This window comes from Vicugna pacos, chromosome 5, assembly GCF_048564905.1.
Source record: "Vicugna pacos chromosome 5, VicPac4, whole genome shotgun sequence".
Classification (NCBI taxonomy): Eukaryota; Metazoa; Chordata; class Mammalia; order Artiodactyla; family Camelidae; genus Vicugna; species Vicugna pacos.
In genome coordinates, this window is record NC_132991.1 from 37,192,710 (window position 1) to 37,213,893 (window position 21,184).

Consider the following 21,184-nt stretch of genomic DNA (forward strand, 5'->3'; position numbering starts at 1 on the left):
AGTGTTGGTTCTGATAGGGTGGGGAACCAACACTTTATGACTCCATGCCTGAAGTGGGCTTCCCCTCTGATGAGCATGACCTTTCTACCCTTTCTACCTGGAAAACTTTCAATGGTAATCAGGAGCCTCCTTTCGCACGCTCACATGTCCCCTTGTGCATAGTACTATGAAAGCCTTTATCAGACAGCACTCCGTTTACCTGCTGCTCTCCCAGTCTCGGTGCAAGCTCCCAGACAGTTGGGTCCTTGTCCTGCTCTTTTCTGTAAACTCAGCTTCTAATGCACTGGCACTTAGTAGGTTCCCAATAAATGCTAATAGAATGAATGAACCTACTTGAAAAGGGGGTAAGCATAGCCTTTTCTGGAAATGACAAAATGAATTAAGTCAATTCTTGTTACAATTTATAGAAAATGTGCCTGAAATTCAAATTGCTAAAGCAGATAAAATCAAGCTACTCTTTTTATAGTGGAAGTGGATGGTTCTGACTCTTAGCCTGTCTTGCTGTCAACCCTGGAGGGCCTCTGAGACTCTCAGGCACCTCCATGAAACCCCAGTGTGAAATACACTGGCCTAGGTGATCCCTCATCAGAGTGACCTTGAGCTTCATTATTTTAAAATCTGTCATTTAATTTGGGGTCAAAAATCCAAAGAGTTTTTTTTTTTCATATTCATATGATGAAACTTCCCAAATTAGTCCATTTGAATGTAAGTGCTCTTTTCTTTGGAAGCATTCCTTTTCTTTTTTTGTCAGAAACAAAAATGAATACTGAATATTTTAAATTCTCGCATAACGTGATACATTATACACTTTTGGAAAAATTTTATTCTGAAATATCACTACATTCTGAAAAGCCTGATTATAGTTATATAATATAGTTTGTATATAAAATGAGTATCTTCATTGTCACTCTCAAAAAATGTATGCAGTAGTCCATTCCATCACTCGTCTTGTTACCTTTCATAGCTGAGCAGCACAATATCTGATTCTTTTATGCTCCTACCAGACCCACCCCTCCAGCTGCTTCCTTGATGCTGACATACTTCCCCCTGCCACACATCTCAAGCTCCAGTGCTTTGCAGCACAATGACTGTCCTCAAAACTCTTCCTCTCTGTCTTCCATTTCTCCAGGATTTCTAGCTGCAACTAGCTCATCTAATAACTACTATATGATAATAGACACAATACATCTTTGTTGAATAAACGAGTAATTAAGGTATTTATGGATTAATGTGATAACATGTAAGTTTTTAAAGGAAGACTTCGTTAAGAAACAGGGACTTTAATCCAAAGGGATGGGAAGAAGAAAAGAAGTAAACTGGCAAGCAATTACTATGTACCTGGTACTGTGCTATCTCCTCATGTATGCTGCTTTATTTTTAGAAATCACAAGAACTTACTTCTCATCATTCACAGAAAAGAAAGGAGGTCTTAAATGAGCTAAATATCTTGTCTAAATACAGCAAGTAAGTGGCACAGAGGAGAATTAATCCCAGATCTGTCTGACTCCAAAGCCAGGACCCTTCCCACATCACAGCACATCTTAAAAGAGTGAGGAGCAGCTTTGGAATGAAGAACCAGCGTTGCTTTCTCTGAGACAAACTTCACCTTTCCCTTGACGCTGTATGAGGAAGGTTAACCAGACATCATTTTTCCCCAAGATGATTTCATTCTATACTAATGTGAATCACAAAAATTTTCTCTTGTTTCAGCTCGCTTGAAGTTCTGTCTGAAATAATGATTACCTGAATTATATATTTTAATAAATTTTATTATTTTAAAGAGCTATAGTAACTGAAACTAAAGTAATCAAGTGCTGCAGTCCAGAAATTCTACCTTAAAGGTTATAATCAGCATATTCTAAAACTCACTGATTTGATTGCTATTGATTAAATATCATCAGTAAATCGACTTCCCCTAACAATCTTCTTTGCCTATTTATTTGTTTACCCATTCTTCCATTTCACTAAGCTGGAACTTAATTTGCTGTTGGTGTATATATTTTAAAATTTAAACGAGTGAGGTTTTAATCTATTGTTTATCAGTAAGAACTTATTTGGTATAATTACATGGATTCACTCATTGTAAGAAACTCATAAAGATAAATATTGATAAGGAAGTATTTCACTTTCTTGCCTTCTAAAAAGTTAGGAGTAACTACCATTAAAAATTCAACTATTCTAACTGCAGCTGACTTTTTTGAGTATTTTGCTAAGCGTTTTATGTATATTATCTCATTAGAGTCTCAAATTAAAAAAAAAACTTAAGAAGGGAAGGTAATATTATCATTCTTACAGATGAGGAGAGTAAAATCTGAGACTTTGTCTAAGGATTGTAGAATCCAGGAAGAATATATTATTCCATTGCCCTGCTCTTAGCTCATCTATTTTGAACGGCAAGTTCTGTAGGAGAGAATTTATCTCTAAACCTATTGTTCCCCTTGGCAGAGAAGGATTCTCTTGTCTTCAAGCCTTAATTGATCAGGGAGCAACCATCTGCAGAGGGCATTTATGATATTTGATCTCCCCTTAGGAAAAAAAAAATAAAGATGGTGAGGGGCTGAGGGATTCTTAGGTAGAAAAGGACCCTGAATTTAAAAAATGCAACACATCAAGGTTATCTTTCTCTGCCTACTCCCTTAGAACTACTCTCACACCTTCTGTAAATCTCTCCATTACAGAATCTAGGATGCTTATTTACAAAAAAAAATCAGTGGCAATAAAATGGAGGAGACTTTAGGAGAACTTAACTTGTTTGGGATCAAAGAACACTTTGAGAAGAATCTGATTAAAGTTACAGACTTTCTATCAAAAAGTGCACTTTATATACACTTATCAGATTTCCTTAAAGCTTCCAACTTTATAAGTTACTGGGGACACAAGAAGTATTTTCCAATTTAGATATTATTTAAGAAAAAGAGTTTTGAGCAAGACATTTCAGAATATGTCTCATCCACATAATCTGAACACAAAGCAAGTCCCTGGTGTCACAAACCACAATTACAAGTTAAGAAAGAACGGCATCTTCATCTTTGACAGTTTAAAATTCCTAAAATTACTATGTAGAAATTTTATATCCTGGGAATGTGCTATGTGCTATAAAACACTTGTCACAAAAGTTGATTTGTTGCTTAGAGGATAAATAGTTTTTATTATCTCTTAGTGAAAAATAGAAAGAATTGTGAAGTATTTGCAATGGCAAATGGTTCCATTTCATTTTACAGCATTTCCAATTGAAAATGAATTTCATCTGTGAGATATAGGAAGTTTGTAAAGCAACCACTTCTTTTGCAGGTAAAATAGATTCACGTTTATAATTTCAATCTTTCCGAAAGTAAGATTCTTAAGCAGTGCTTACCTCATCAGAACCAGATCCAAAAATCAGCAAGTCAAAAGGAATTGCTGCCACCATGTCGATCAAGAACCAGCCTTTGAAGTAGTGTATTGCTATTTTGGCTGGATCACTTACCACTTCTTCATTCTGATTTACATAAGTTGTTCTGAAGTTTATTAGAATATCTATGATAAACATAATATCCACAATCAAGTCTACCACATTCAGCGGGCTACAGGAATAGCCACATTCTCGTCTTTTCTGCTCTTCTCTGTCGTTGAGGAGAAAGGCCGCCGAGTAGGGAGTGAATATAGCAGTGTATATGACCAACAGCAGAATAAGCCAATCCCAGACGGCCTTGAAGGGACTGTAGTGCAATATTGTAAACTTGTTGATGCGTGGTGTCTGCAGTTTATATTCTGGTAGGACATCTGCTCCTAAGGAGAGAACCTGAATGTGGAAAAGAAAATCATACACTACACAGAAGTGCCATTATTTAATCTCCAAACATGTAAAAATATTAAGGTAATTATACAGAAAACCTTTAGGGAAAAAAACATGTAATTGTGAAGTCGGTATGAGAAACACATACTTTAAAGGAACCCATTTAAAACCCTACTAGTCAGTATATATGACCCCAGAAAACCTCATTGGTATTTCTTGACAAATAAAATTTTCACTGATAAATAATAAATATTGTCACTGAGATACTAAGGAATGGTTACTGGCTTCTTTGGAACATACTGCTACTCAGAAATAAAAATACATAGCTGTTTATAGAGAATCATAAAATCAGTTTGATACATGAGTAATTCAGTTTTCAAACCTAAGAAAAGATTAGCTGTAATGAACAGAAACAGTCAACTTGGATCCATGGTCATATTTAATTTACATGTATTTAATTTATAATTAAACTTTGATAAATTAAATCCAGCTCATTCAAATCTTTAATTAAAATTTTCCCACCTGCAAATCTGTTTTTAACATTAGAAAAAAAGGAACATGAGATTAAAATAAACACAAAGGAGTCTTTGTCCCAAAAGGCTGAAGGAGTATTTTATATTCTGGGACAAATATATTTTCACCCGAACTCTTTCATCAGATTTAGAGAACTGTGTAGAGAGAATGGTGCAAGATGTTCAGAATATTGATCTGGAGATGTCACAAGATTCTTAGCCACCAAGGGGTACTTAAACCCAATGATTTATTCTGCTTAATAAAGCATTGGGAAGACTGAAACAGTTTACCTTTTAGAGTCTTACTTTATTTGAAAAAAATAAGAGCTAAACTTGAATTGTGACTCTACTCAGTAGAAAAATTCATGAGTTTGTGATTTTAGACCAAGTTTCAAGAACAAACGTCAAACAAAAATTTTATCTAGTTACCTAAGAAACATAATTAGCCTTAATATATGCGTTTTAAAGAATGAAAAAAATTTTGATGGCTCCACAAATGGGGCTTTGAGGCATGGTTTAAGGGAGAGATGGGTTATAATCTTATAATATGAGTATCTTGCATATAGGCAATGGCTCTATTTCAAAGTCAGTTTACTAAGTAAATTTTCTTAGACTAGATTGTTCTAAACACAGTTATCAACTTTGCAGCATGTATCTCAAGCAATCTTCCATTGATTAGTCAGAGCATGTTAGTTCTGATTTCTTGGTAATCCTAACCATGTAGGTTTTAACTCGCTTATAAAAAATACATTATCTCATGCAAGTGTCAATTTTAAATCTTATTTCCCTTGTCATATACCGTACTTTTCCCATGTATAACAAGTTACCATTTCTATTTTAAAAAGAACCTGAGAAGCTAAGTAACCCCACGTGAGATACAAAATGACTTAAATATAACCACAATTCAGTTAAAATAGGCAGAGTTATTTTTAAATAGCAGCTAAACTGATTTAACCAGCTCTGAAAAAGGTAATAAAAAACTGAGAGTAAAGCCTAGAGTAAATTTGAACTACTGTTATTTGATGGAAAAGGAATTTTGTTTTAAGTTACTATGAGAAATGATAGGAATTAATTATTAGTAAAAGAGAATTCTGGAAAATAAAGTGATTTTGTGGTTTGTGAAACACTAAAAATCCTCAGAATCCAAGATATGGTTCTATATCTAAATCTGTATTTATTTCTATGTCTACCTATATCTAACTCCCAATATTCAAGTAAGAGTAATGTTCGGACAATCTGTCAATTGATAATGCAGACTGATAGAACTCTATCCTGTTAAGCTTAGTATAGAAACCAGTTTATGACATTTTGGTCTGGAAGGAATGGATCCTCTTGTAAAATATCATTATATAAAATCTCTTTCTTGAACACCAGGGGCAATTCAATATGTAGAAAGTAAAATTCAAAACCTTATTTTGGCTCTCAAAGTCATCTAAAATATGGACCTGTTTTATCTTTGCAGTTTCTTCTCCCATTTGATTCCTGTGTGTACTCAGTGTACTCTGGAAAAACATGACTAAAATTTTTGAGATCTTTCCAAATCCCTGAAGTCACAAATTCCTCTCATTAAAAAAAAGGATATGTAGTCATCCAAAGAGAACAAAAAAGTTATTTTTAAATAAAGAGATATAATCTGAGCTTGCTCCCTGATTAAGCATCATGTTTTGATACCAATCTCCCACATGGGACAATTTCGAATACTTGTTTTAGCAGAAGTATAAGTTAGAATGCATTCAACACCTTGGAGTTGCCCTTGAGTAGTGAAAACTGTGAATGGAACTCTTTCCATCCCACACATGCAAACATTTATTTCACATCTAGATGACTACTGTGCTAAGAGTGAAGACTGAAAAATTGGGAAGATATTGTCCCTGACATCGGAGAGTTTACAGTCTATTGGGAGAGAGATGTACAAGAAAATGGGAGCCCTGCTGAGGTCTACTTCTCTTAGTTCCTGGGGTTGGTGGTGGTGCTGATGGAGGGTGTTGGTCTTTGTGGAGGGCTTCCAGGTAAAGACTGTAGCTGAACTGAGACTTTGAGTAGGAAGTAGTTGGAGATGATAAAGTTGGAATGGGAAGCCATTACTGGCACAGGGAACAGAATTAACAAAGGTAGGGATGCATAGAATAAGGTGTTGTGTGTTGATGAATTATAAACTACCTTATAAATGCATCTGGCCATGGAATGGTTGAGAAACCAAAGAAAGGCAGGTCTGGAGGCTTAGAGCTCAGTTAGGACTTTGGTACTAGGAAATACAGGTAAATGAAGAGGAATCCTAGTAAAATCCTGTACTAGGAACCAGGTGGCATAGACAAAGGTGGGGATACTTTTCAGAAATAAATTCATCTCAGGGTGTAAGAATGAGAAGTGAAGAAGCATTTGTTTTTTATGGTTCCAATAATGAGTCTTACTAGAGCCAATCATGGTAATGATCTTTGAAGGCTCTGTTGGGTCTGTAATAAGGAAAGAGTCCTAATCTTAAAGTTGAAGACCTGGGTTTAAATTCCGGATACAATTTTTCCACTAAATCATTTAATCTCTTTGGATCTTTTTCTTTTCATCTGTATGACAGGGATAGTAATCTTTGCCCAAATCACCTATCTATACAGAACCATCATATCACATCAGATATTTTCTATAAAAGCAGCTGATAAAATGGGAAATATTACATAATTTCATTATTTTTTTTAGTGTTCCAGGGTTACTTGTTTAAATCCTGACTCAAACAAACCAAATGTAACCAAAACATATATGAACCAATTGAAGAAAGTTGAACAGTGACCATACATTGATAATATTAACGGCTTGTTTCAGTTATCTACTTCTTAGAACAAACTAAGCTAAAATATAGTGGCTTAAAACAACAGTCATTTTATTATTCATGATTCTATGAATGAGAAATTTAGTCAGGGCTTGGCTGGCCATTCTTCTGTTCTACACAGTGTCAACTGGGGTCACTCAGTAATAACTTGGTGGATGAGCTCGTGTGGAGAATTCACCAGGTCGAGTACCTTGGTGGGAACACTTGGGAGGTTGGGTTCACTCATGATGCTGGAATAAATGGGTCCCTCCCACTCTCTCTCTCTGTCTCTGTCTCACTCTCTCTGTACATATATAGTTCTCCATATGGTCTTTTCCTTTCCATGGAGCTTCTCCATATGGGCTCTTTAACTAACAGAGTAGTAAGGTGTCTTATGTGGAGGCTTCATACACCCAAGAGAGAAATGAAAATATCTAGGCCTCTTAAAGTCAAGGACTAGAACTAGTACAGCATCCCTTCCACCATAACCTATGGGCCTAAGCAGTCATAGGCTAGCCTAGATTCAAGAAAGTGGAGAAATAGTCTTTACCTTTTTTTCACTTGATTTAAAAAAATTTCTTTTTATTAAAGTATAGTTGATTTACAATGTTGTGTTAGTTTCAGGTGTGCAGCAAAGTGATTGAGCTATACGTATACATGTATATATGTGTGTGTGTGTGTTTGTGTGTATGTGTGTGTGTGTGTGTGTGTGTGTGTATTCTTTTTCAGATTCTTTTCCATTATAGGTTAGTACAAGATATTCAGTCTTTACCTTTTGATAGGGGAGTGGCATGCATGTGGAAAGAAATCAACTGTGACCTTCTTGGAGAAAAACTATCACAGAAATTATTGACAAATATTATTTTCAGGTGTGATAATGATATTGTGTTTTTTTTTAAAAAAATCTTAACTTTTTAGTAGTACATAATGAAATATTCATGGATGAAATGCTATAATATTTGGAGTTTGTTTCAATAAAATCCAGAGTGAGGGAAGGGAAAGGGAAGAGAAAGTCTGGGTATATGTGACAATTAAATATATGTTGATTTTTATTGAAAATGGGTAATGAGTATGTAGTACTCTGTCTAATTTTATAATATGTTTGAATTGTTCACAATAAAAATAATGAAAAAAAAGAATAATAGAATCTCAGTCAAAAAGGTCTGAGATATTAAGAATGGGTCTACATATATCATGGGGTCTCACTCCTGTCAGAATTGAGCTAGTTCCTCATTAGGCAAGTTTTTCTACAACAGAATGTTTATTTTACTCTCTGCACATCTGATTCATGTTACGTTTATTTCCAGTCAGTCACATAGACTGCACAGAATCCCAGCTTTGCCCAGCCTTGAACTGTTAGCCCTTTAAATGTGGGTCAAGTTGGAGGCTGGGACTAATCATGTTATAAGAAGGCAGCTGGACATGCTAAGTCTGCAGATGCCCATTCTTCTGAGTATACTTAGCTCCCCTGCTCACCAAGTTAGATGAATATACAATCACTTTTCTGAGACTCATCAAGGCCTCTTACTGAAATACTTTTACTTCATTAGCATTTCATATTCAGACTTCAAGCTTTTATTCTGGATTGATATATGAAACATATTTCTGCATTCTTTCACCATAAAACGACATGCAATGTTTATGTCATTTAGTGCCATTTTTGTAAATATTTGCATGTTTTATATATATATATATATATAAAATTCAGTTTTATAAAAGCCTGATATGTCTTGAGGAATCAAAAGGTTTCATATCTTTTTTGTTTAAAAAATGACAGTAAGAGTTATTCATTAATTATAGCCTCTTATTTATCTTGCAAAAAACAATGAGTTTAGAATTTCAGTATGAGTATTTCTATTTCCCTTTACATTGGTTTAATTGTCCTATTTCCATTTTATTGTTCTAAATGCATATATCTTTTACAATGTCACTTCACACTTCTTTGGAATTGGATAGATGTATGAATTGTCAGTCTCTCCAAAGTTGAAATTAATCATAACAGTGCTTAGGAACCATTCTGTTGGAAATGAAATATTATATAATAAACATTTGCTTTAAAACCATAAGTAGGATTCTAAGGGGCCAGTGACTGAAAAGAGGAAAGTCTGCTACACAGTCTATTAGGTTCCGTTGAGAGCCAACTTCTCCCACACATTTGGGAAATCACACACTTTAGAAAGATAAAACATGATTAATTGAACTATTATAAGGATTTTCTTTTAAGAGAGAAAGAAACTGGGGGGAGGGCAGTGGGGAAGAAATCTCACTGTATAAAAACGGGGAACTCCAGATCTCCAGAGAGACACTTCTATTTTCTCTTTCCTCAAACCACCAATTAAATGTACAGTTTAATACAGCCTAAAATATGGTTTTCTTTACCAAATACAGTTTTTCTTCTTGCTAGCACATTACTATTTGTTTAACCTTGAACAGTGAAGTGTTATATAAAACCAAAATCTTTAGACGAAACAGCACTATTTATTCAATGAAGATCTACTGTGAAAATTTTGTGCGAACACCAGGATTAATAACTACTCTTTTCTTTTGAAAAGTGCAATAGGGAACGATTAAGCCTTCCAAAAGATTACACAGTACTTTGGCAGCTGTTAAACGCCATGCTGAGGTGTTGGTAGAGACGGCTCATCTGTTATTTACCCTTTACTCAGGACTTGCAGTTAACTAATAGGCTAGCTGTATTTTTATCTATCAGAAGAGCAGTCAGCAACAAAATGAATCAGATAGATTATATAGCATCAGAAAAGATTTAAACTCCCCTGGCTTTTAAGCATATGATTTAAGAAATATAGCAAGCGTGAGTAATTTTCATTGAAACAGGTAGCCTCATGGATGATTAGCCAGATATTTACATTAAAAGATGAAAAATATTCACACAATAAATCAAATCTGTCACTGAGGAATTGTTTTAATAAATAAAAATTTAAAATTAGGTAGCAGAATGACTGCAGCATTCAGTGTTCAAATAATTTCCTAAGGCCTAAAGTACATAGTCACTTGTGTTTGTGTGTGTGTGTGTGTGTGAGGGGGGTGAGTGTGAACACAGGTTTGTGTATTTGTGTGTGAATGTTGGATTCAGTCTCAAAGATTGTATGAATTTGTGAAAATAGGAGTCATCTAGCTAAATGTCAGGTTTAATGTTTGGTATTGTATATTCTGTATATATTAATATGAAAAATCTGCTTCTCAAAATATATATGGTACTCAGAATATGAAAGAAATAGGTTAGACAATCTTAAATATTTGTGAAACTTATAAATTATGTCAGAAATACACATATTAAAAATTACAGGTTCTTCCAGAACAATAAACTCTTTTTTTTTTCATAAAGTGTTAACTTCCACATCAATGGCCAGCTGGACAGTGGCCCTGGGTTCTGGCTTCACAGTCAAATCGTTTTGAATCATCCCCAGCCCTGTGCAGGCTGATGTGAGAAGCTCCGGGTAGCACCTGGGTGCTGATACCAGATGTTTTCTGCCGAATGTTTGCTTCCTTGCCTGCCTCTTGTCTCCTCTTTCCTTTCTCATAAAAGTATACCCATGCACTCTTCTCTCCCTTTTCTTTATCTTTGTTTTTAAATGGACCTAACTTAAGGGAAAAAAAAAAAAGAAATCAGGACAAGGAGCACTTAGCACATTAGCTCAAAAGCACAGATGAATGAGGAACAGGCTAAGGGATCAGAGAGAAAGAAAGGGTTTGGATAGGACAGTTTGAGAGAAACGTGCCAGGTGCCAGTAGGAGGAGGTGCCTGGTAGACAGAAGGTCTGGGATCGAACTCCTGGGCGGGGGTTGGAGCTTGATATTTCATCCTGCAGAGGCAGTGGCTGAAGTTCTGGAATGTGGACTCGTTTGCCAGGAGAGTGGAAAGGGAGAGGGAATCCACCAGAAATAACTAAAACGTGGGATGGAGGAAAAAGACAAGGCGAAATATTCCTAGGCTTAACACTTTACCTGGCTATACATAGTAATCACTCAAAATAGCTGAATGGGCATATTTGTAGCTTAAAGAAAAGAGACAATGGAGATGGCAAGGCAGAAAATTCATGAGAGAAAGGATTACCATAGAGACAGCTGCTATACACCAAAATTTGTTGTTCTCCCTTCCAGGGAGTAGAGATGCTAGGTGTCTGTCCAGCCAAGGATACATTACTCAGCCCCATTTGCGTCTAGCCACGGCCATGTGTCTTATGAATAGCACTTCTTGGCCAAAGCCTTCAAGAAGCAGGTGTCTCTTTCCCTGTTCTTTTTCCTTCCATAGCATAAAGTCAGATGCTTCCAAGGCTTCAGGTCCTTAACTCCCATGAGACAGGGGAGCCTCCAAATGTAGGAAACCTGGGTCACTAAATTACCAAGAGGAGGAAATCACTCATTGCACAGGAATACTGGCTTCTGCTATTGCTTGAGCATGAAATATACTACTGGGATAAGCCACAGTGATATGGGGGCTCATGAGTTTCAGGTGCTGGTATCACCCCAACAATACTCTGATCTTTAATAAAACAAAGACCTCAAGCAAGAGAGAAACATCGATCTACAGTGTATCCATCTCTTCTCTCTGCTGTCCCTTGAGGTTTAGTTTAATACAGTCACTTAACTGGTGTTAACAATGATATTGTATCAACTTGTAAGAGACCAATAGAGCCACATCTAAGTCCAGCCAAATCACATGAACCAGCACACTTATCAGTTTGGTGACTAGTTCAAGGGGGTGGTGAATAAGGGGTGAAAAAACCCACAAGGAAACGTATGTTCACACTCTTTCTGCCCAGGTGTCCGCAGAATCACTATCACCAAATGGACAGGAAAACAAGAGGGATGCTCCTTTGCGGAACGGTGTGCTTTCTCCAGCGCCTCTTTCCTTAGGCAGGGCAAGACGGGACTCACAGCTGCAGCTGCCACCACTGCTGCCTGAGAAAGGAGCTGACCTGCCCTCCTCAACGTCCCCAGTCGGCCTGTTTTGGCCATTGTTCTTTTTGCCTTGGAATCACGGTGCATTTGGTGACATTGGACTATTTCCATTTTATTGTTCTAAATGCATATATCTTTTACAATGTCACTTCACACTTCTTTGGAATTGGATAAATGAGAGAGTCCCTGCTCAGCACATCAATGCTATCTCTTGGAGAAAGAGGGTATTAGCACTGAGTGTCTTTTATGCTAGTTACCAGGGTCAGTGTTCAATTATGATATTCAATTCTCTCAACAGCTCTTTAAAATAAATATCATTATCTCTATTTTTATGGACAAGGAAACTGACTTAGAGAGGCTGAATAATTCATCTGAAGTCTATATAGTATATATATATCTATATATATATCTCTGAAGCCAACTATAGTATTATCAATCATAACATTCCCTAACTTTATTCAATGCCTATTATTTACTGAAAGCTTGATGGACACTATCACATTTAAATGTTACAATTTTACAATGTAGGTGCTTGTTATGAGTTGAATTGTGCCCCCCTCCAAAGATATGCTCTAGTCCTAACCCCCAGTACCTGTGAATGCGACCTCATTTGGAAATAGGGTCTTTGCAGACATCATCAAGATAAGATGAGGTCATACTGGATGGTGGTGGGCCCTGGCATCCTTATAAGAAGAGGGGAAGAGACACAGGTGATACACAGGAAGAACGCCACGTGATGGTGGGGAGTGGAGTGATGAGTCTATAAGCTGAGGAAGACCAAGACTGCCAGCAACACAGGAGCTAAGAGAAAAGCACGGAACAGATTTCCCCTGGGCCTCCAAAGAGACAACGTGCCCCTGCTAACACCTTGATGGGAGATTTTCAGCCTCCAGGACTGTGAGAGAATAAACACCTATTGTTTAAGCCACCTGGTTTGTGGTAATTTATGTGACAACACAGGAAATTAAGACAGTGCTCTTGTTTATCCCACTCCACAGACGGGAAGACCAAGGGCAGCCGGCTCCCCATGGCTGTCTTGTGCTCTGGGCCTGTGTCCTCACCCACATGGCACACCAGCGTTCAGTTCACTGTCATGGGGAAAGAGCCTGTATTGATGTTTTCTTAACTATATGTATGTTTTCAGAAAAAGAAATTATTTTGTAAGAGTCCGTGTGAGTGTTTCCATAGTTTTCAAGATGCCTTTAATAAAATCTAATCACCTTTGGCAAAATAATGAATAAAGAAAGTTATGTAGAACCCCTTCTTGCCAAGAGCCTAAATGCCACTTGTTTGGATAAACACACATGTGCAGGACACAGGAAGAAAAAAACAGAAATGTCAGATGGCCATGATGGGCACCAGAAGTAAAGATTAAAATAGTTTTCACCTATTAGAAATCCATAATCTGTTAAATATTGCAGAGTTAAGCCAGACTCCGGACTGAGAGAGCCTGCTCCATACCCCAGCTATGTTATGGCCATTTCAAAAATCTCCCTGAGTATCAGATTTCTTAACAGCAAAATGAGGACAGAACTATCTACCTCATAGGCACCTGTAAACTAAGCAAGACGGCAAACATATAATTCCACGCATAACCCGTCACCATAAACATCCAGTGTTATCACTATTATGATTTTAGGCATATTTAACTTGAATAGCTCAAAATTAAATTATAAATAACATTCAGTGTCAATTGTAATTATTGACTGAACCCAGTTCTCTGATGTGACCCTTGGAGCAAGTCAATTATGCAAATACAGAGACAGCAAAAGACAAACAGGCCTCTTGGTTATGTGTGTTTGCTGGTAAAATAATTTTCCTTTGTGTACGAACATCTGTTATGCTATACTGGCCTGTGGGCCACACATAAAGTGATAATTTAAAGAATCAAATATTTTTTGAAAGCCCTCAGACGCTTTGAAAGGGCCCAGTGTAAGCAAGTAGTGGGATATTTTCTCATAAAATATATGTCACGGAACTAGGGAACATTTAGTTGGCCTGGTTGGAATGCTTATCACAAAGGGAACTGAACTTCTGATGGGTTATTGGAGAAAATTACTCTTGAGTATCTTCAGAGAGTGTATGAATTTCTCTATTTTGCTGAAAGTAACGAAATGGCACTTATGTAAAATGAATTCATTAAGTATTTATGAAGTCCCTGTCAGTTTAAAATTTTGCGTATACTGTCCAAGGATCCTGTAGAAATGACACATGCAAAAACCCTTGTAGAGATGATCTCTAAGGTTCTGTGATTCTGTTATATTTCTTATCTCACCCTGGTTGTTTCCTCAATTACACTGTATTAGTATGATTTTACTGTGTTTGTATCATCTACAGGTCATGGCTTAATGTATTTTAAGGCAAAAATATCAGAAATTCCAGGATAAAGTTCTCATCACAAGGAGATTCTTTTCTCTTGTGTCTGTATGAGATGACGGATGTTGATGGAAACTCTTGTGGTAATCATTTCACAACAAAATGTAAATCAAACAATCATGCTGTATATCTTAAACTTACATAGTGATGAGTGTCAATTATTTCTCAATAAAACTGGAAAAAAAATTCCAGGATGACAGTGAGTCTATAAGCTGAGGAACACCAAGACTGTTGGTGTAAATTGTGCATATGTATATGAGTGAGCACAGAATTACCTAGCACAGTGTATTATACTGTGATATATATTGTGAACTTCTTGAAATTTTTTTTAAGAATGTAAGATGTGTGGTATTTTTTATTTCTCAGAGAATATGTGTTCATGTCTTTTTGGATTCTCAAAGTCATCTCAGACCTACAATTGTTAAAAACCCCGACTTAGGACATGAGCTGTCAGTCTCTGAATTCCATAGAACCACCAACACATTTATAATCATCAGATAAAAGGGAATAAAAGACAAAGAAAGACAAAAGAGTAAGAATAGGAAATATTTAGACACAAAATAAAGCATAAATTAATGGGGGGTGGCACTGGTAGGAAATGAGCTCAAAGTTAGCATAAAGTCAAAGATGGCATGTTGACTGAAGCACAGGTGAGCTGTTTCTCCATTATTGACAGAGATTTTCTGAGTACAGTTAACCCTTGAACAACGTGGGGGTTAAGGGTACCAACCCTGCTCCCAGCTGAAAATCCATGTATAACTTATAGTGGACCCTCTGTACCCATGGTTCCTCTGTATCCAAGGTTGCAACCAAAGGCAGATTGTGTAGTACCGTAGTAGTTACTATTGAAAAAGGTTTGTGCATAAGTGGACTCACACAGTTGAAACCCATGTGGCTCAAGGGTCATCTGTATTTACAAGACGAACAGTCTGCTAATTCTAAGGTCTGTGCTTTGCTTTTAAATAGCCTAGCTTCAGGGATGGTTTTGCATTCTTGCTAAATTTCCAAATGAGGAATGTCTTCCCGTCAAGGTTGAGCTCACCAATGACTAAGTAGCTTTAGCAACTGTGACATTCCTACCAAATTTGCAGTTAACAAGTCTTGGTTGGGCCATGTCTGAAGATTAAGAGTCAGTTAAGAGTCTGTAAAACTGGACTCTAATTGCAGGAATCCACTCAAGCAATTTACTTTAGTAATAAGTTCTTGGAAGGCCACCATTTGCCTACTGGATTTGTTCTTTCTGGAGGTCTGACAAGTTTCATTAGGGACCCAGAAGAGCAATGGATGGAAAATACCACAATATCTATAGATCAGCTCAACACAACCTTAAGAAGTAAAACAAGAGTCCTTCTAGAGAATCAAGTGTTACATCATCAATTTTTTTTCTTTTTCCCTCCCTCCTTGCCTTCTTTCTCTCTTCATTCCTTCCTTCCTTCTTACTTTCTTTTCTTCCTTCTAAAATGAAAACGCTTAACTAAAGTCAAACTTCTACAAAAAGGAATTATAAATTAGTTTATAAAATTGCTTACTAGATTCTAAACTGCCTGATGGTGATAACCATGTTTGCTATTTTTTTAGACTTCACACCACCCTGTATCCGCTCCTGCCCACATAGTAAGTACACAATACAGATTTCCACTAGATGGCTAACCTGAGACACCAGTGGTCAAAAACACACAAGAAGAAAGTTGGTTATGTGACAAATTATATTCTCTATTTTAAATTCCAAAGGCCCTATGAAATATATCTTACTAGGACTCAGAACTAGTCCCTAGATATGGTATGGTCAACCCAGTTACTAAAAATCTGAATGTCTGTTTCATGTTCAAACAATAACAAAAACAAAACAAACAGCAATAGCAAAAAAGGGTAAAAAAAATTCTATCTTCTAAAAATTACTGAATAACCCTGCACAATAAGAAAGAATTTGAAAATGTCATTAGATATTAATTATGATATATTATCTGTTCCGTTAAGAAAGAAAACAAACGAAATATTCTACGAAAGCCATGACAAATTTTGGAATTAAATCTGAGACTGAGTCTATCACAGTGAAGAAAGAGTTATAGCTAAATGTTGGCTAGAAATGTCAATGAGATAACTTTCTTTGATAGCCAACTATCAAACAAAGTCTCTCTTTCAAAGTCATGCAGAGGGATCTTGGTTAATTCATTCAAGAAAATCACATTTGATCTTTTAAGTACATAACTTTAAAGCAATGGGCATAGGAATCATCTGAAATAAGTGAAAAGAAATAAATATGGCATTCTTGATTATTTTGAAGATTATTTGATGTAGAAGCATAATTTTGTAACAAAGATTCATTAACTTCTGATTTTTCTGCATCCTTTGCAGGGATAACTTCCTAGGAGGTAATTTACCTTGATTCTAATAGTCCTTTATTCCATTTGGCTGGTATTATACTTTATATCTCATTAGAAATTTTTTTTTACATTGACATTTCTTGGAAAAAAACCCCAAAACACTACTAAGATATTTGACTCCTATTTCTGTCTCCTAGGGGGAACATGAATCTAACACCTATCTGAAACAAAAAGGATTATGCAAGTGACACTGAACAAAAAAAAAAATCAAGCCGGTTTATGTCTCCTGATGAAAGTATCACTTTCTCTATAATCTTTGTCCTAATTAATGTGTAATAATATGATTATGTCCCTGCTTCAATCTCCTTGATTTCTTTGTTCTTGCAGCTTTTACATCTTACTGGTAGATAAAGTATGCCAGTTTTCTCAAATATAGCTAAAAACGGTTACATTTTCTCTCTTGTCAGAGACATATCTGAATAGCAAAAGACATATTATCTCCTTTGAGAATTGTCGAATTTTAAATGGTACATTTTACAAGATAAAGTCCTTTAAAATAACTCAGTTCATAAATAACATTTCTCACTTATTTTGCTTTATGATAAATTTGTGTAAGCATCTCATATATAAAAGAGTCAATGGGCACAATTTTATATTGGCATCTAAATCAGTGGTCCCCCAAGTCTTCGATTTCACAGTCTGGAAAAATTAAAAAGAAATAGGGTGTATCACAAGGTTGGCAGGTTTTTATTTAATCAACTACAGATGTTAAGAAAAGCAGCTATCTTTTTCTATCACCGTCATTTCATAAAATATGTTAACAGAATAATATAAAAAGACAGGACAAACTCTTAGAATAAAAGGCAATCATTTAAATGAGTAAATTCAGCTTTATGAAAACCTCATTATACTGCTTTGTCTTTCTCATTTTCTTGTAGACAGTGCAAACTGTGTCATCAGCAAGTACTGCTCCACAGACCAGGGTTTGGAAAATTGTCATACAAATTATCTCAATTATAAAATACGTGGGTTCAGTTAGCGATCTCCAAAATCCCTTCCAGCCGTAACATACTCTAAGGTTCTGCTTACTACTGCACTTTTTGTACCGCGAATTACTCTACTAGCGAAGAGTGGTTACTGTGCTGGTGACACTGAATTCAAGCTCTATTGTGAGAGAGAAGATTTCCAAAAGACAAATGTCGGGTTTTTTCAAGCGTAAGTATATATCCTATGTACTTACTGGATAGTCATTTGCCTTGGTAGAGCAGGGCATAGTAGCAGCAGGCCACTGAGTACAAAGACTTCTGCCCAAATGTGTTTTGTGTCTAATCCCACTGTTCCAGAGGAAAAGCTGCCTCAGCTCAATCATTTTGGTCACAAGGATATTACCCTGTGCAGGGACAATTCAGCGAGTTATGCCCAGTAACGGTGTGCTCTGTATTCTTGCTGAGGGTATAGGCAGGACCTGGCTACAGATAGCTGTATACTAATACTATACATTTATCCCAGATCCTCTAAGTATCACGTAAATGTGCTTACTGACATGCAATAATACATCTCTTCATGTGATTTTCATCTTTTTTCTTATGCATTCTTAAGTAGCAATGGATCCAGAGGAGGCATCTATTTTCCAACATAATAGACTGGCCACCCTTCAATTATTTTCCAAATCCATCTTCAATATTTCTTTTTATAGAATGTCCCTTTGAGCTAAACTGAACCTCTGAAGGTAATCAGAATTTGCTCAGCACAGCACAAAATCAAACTGAACATCACATTAGCGTGCTATTTTATTTCTCTTTGTTTAATTGAATGCATCTATTTTGCCACTATACCTCAGTGGTTAGGGGTTAAACTTACAACTGTGTTGCGAATGAGGGTATAAATACAATGCGTGTGTGTGTGTGTGTGTGTGTGTGCATGTATGTATATGGATGTTGGTATGTTGACTAGAGTCTGAAAACAGCAAGAGAGAGACACTACATATTAAACGTGCTAGGGAGCTCTTGCTTGGCAATATTGTATCATGAAGGAAAACTTGGAAGATATCAAAAACACATTTCTGTAATTCATTGTATATGTTGTAGATTAGGGATGATTAATTCTCTAAAGCAAGTGGCAGCTCAGGCTGCCATCTTGAACAACATTACTTCCCTGGTAAGTAGCTTTGGTTCCTTATTCAATTTGAGGACTGGTAATGAGCTTGACCTGATGGCCGTTTAGCAAAAATACTCAAAATTATTTAAATGCCAGTAAACTTTGGAACAATTTAACTGGGCACTAACATTATAAATAAGTTGTTGTGGAATGAAGACAGGTAATTTTAATATATTAAATATCAAATCGAGTAATAATGAATTACTTAAAGGGAGATTAAATCACTTACAAATGAAGAGATGCAGTGTTTTATCAATCTTTGCTTATATCTGCTCTTGAGGGAAAGAGGTGGATTACCAAAACCAGCATGTCATTTCCAAATAATACTGTTTGACTTCAGGATGGATTTTAGTTCCTTCCTATGGCAGTGGGAGGCTTTGCTCTGGGAATTCACAAGATATTAAAAGGAAAACCGTACAGCCTAGAAGACGCCACACTGAATAAGGGCTGGAAGGCTATTTAAATTGTCTGCCTTTTGGGGAGAGTTTAGTCAGAGTTTAGAAGAAATTATCATGTCACAGAGAAGCTGAACGTGATTTTTTCACCAAAGGTTTTAAAATCAATGTGTCAATAGAATTCCACATGTAATCCAACATGCTCAATCAGCTGGTGACCTTGAACATTTACGAGCCAGGAGCCTGCTCTGTCAGTTGCTCAGATGTTTTTATGTTCACATCTCTTGGTCCTCTCCATCTTAGAGTAGCCACCTTGGCAGTGGTGGGCTCAGCAGCGGCCCCATTTAGTTTAGTTATGAATCCTGGCAATTTGTTCATCCTAAGTTGGAGGAGTCTGATTACTGGCTACTTACAACACTCCAAGTTCCAATTAGAGAAGAAAAATTCAGCAGCAATTTTAAAGCATTAAAATAATTGGGACATCAAAATATAAATAAAAATACCAGCACATTCTGACCTTATGCCCTGTACTAAGGAATATAAAGCTATTAAGCCAATGCAACTGAAATCTGTACATTATCTAGTTTTCAGCCAGCTGTTTCAAATTATGCAAGATTATCAACAAAATGTCTTGGTAGAAGAATTTAATGTCCTAATTATATATCTTGGACAAGCTATTTATTCTTCATCATAATGTTTTTGAAAAGTGAAGGTGGCATGTAATGGCTTAATATTGTTTTGAGATTTTATTTTATATAGAAAAAGTGAAGTCTTACAGACTCATAAAACATAATACATAGGAGAACAAAAATACATTTTAAAGTAATAGCTAAAATTTCAAGAAACATTGACTAAGTAATGACTACTTTTGACCCTGAGCCAGAAGTGCTGTCAGAGGTGGTTCCTGAACTAAAGCTGCTCTTGAACTGACCTGGAGAATGAATGTGCAAACTAGTAATTTTCATAAAATGTGCCAAGGGCCAGCCAAGCAAGGTCCATCAATTGGTGTGGGGCCAGCTTGGGATGCTTGACAACGGTGCTATTTCAGTCAATCTTGAAGGATAACTAGGAATTTTTTTTTTCAGTTGGAAATGACATGCTTTTCAGGAAAAGGCCACAACACTAGTAAAGTTTGGAGTCAAGTCCAACAAGATTGTTCAGCAGGACAAGGGCTGTGATCTTTAAGGCTTTCCATGAATAGGGATTACCTAGAAAACTTGTCAAAGGCTGATTTCCTCTCCTTTGCCCTTTGAGCCTTGGTGAGACTCAGAAATCTGAATTTTAACAAGCACCAAGAGTGAATCCAAAGCAGTTAGTCTCCTGGTATATATGTGCGTGTTTGTGAATATGTGCATTTGTGTACTTATGCTGCGTGTGTGTTTAGTATATGTGTGTATGTATTTGAGAATGAGAAAAGGAAGAAGGGGTGTGGGGATGGTGTGGATGAAGGAGCAGATTGTGTTAAGTTTTAAATGCCCATCTGAGGAGTTTGACTTGTGAAGTAATGCAGTTATTATGGAATTATAGACTTCAAAAATCCCAAATAACTGGAAGTCAGTGAAAGAAATATAGACTTTTATCTAAATTGTGTCTTAAGAACTACAAATGAAGAGAAGCATGTTCTTTGATCTAGAGAACTCTTGTTTGGGCAGCAGTCTCTTCAAAACTATCATTAAAATATCTTATGGAACCAGGATGAAGGGATGAGTAAGTTATGTTAAAAAATAGTATCTAGAAATAAAGAAGGAAAGAGACCACATCAGAAATCCTTCCAATCATCCATTCATTAAATCATTCAAGCCACATATACTCAGGACCTACTATGTGCCAGTCACTGAACTAGGGTCCTGTACAAGAAGGGCCACCTAACCCAGAATTGTGTGTGTGTGCGTGCGTGTGTTTCCTGGAGGAAAACTGGGCTC

At 36.4% G+C, this 21,184-nt stretch overlaps 1 protein-coding gene across 1 annotated transcript in view; it reads right to left on the reverse strand.

The window, feature by feature from the left end:
- KCNH7 (potassium voltage-gated channel subfamily H member 7) overlaps positions 1-21,184 on the reverse strand; it is a 389,771-nt gene that overhangs the window by 56,587 nt on the left and 312,000 nt on the right. Inside the window, exon 6 of the mRNA XM_072961066.1 lies at positions 3,356-3,781. Within this exon, the coding sequence (XP_072817167.1) occupies positions 3,356-3,781 (426 nt within the window). The remainder of the gene's footprint in view (positions 1-3,355; positions 3,782-21,184) is intronic.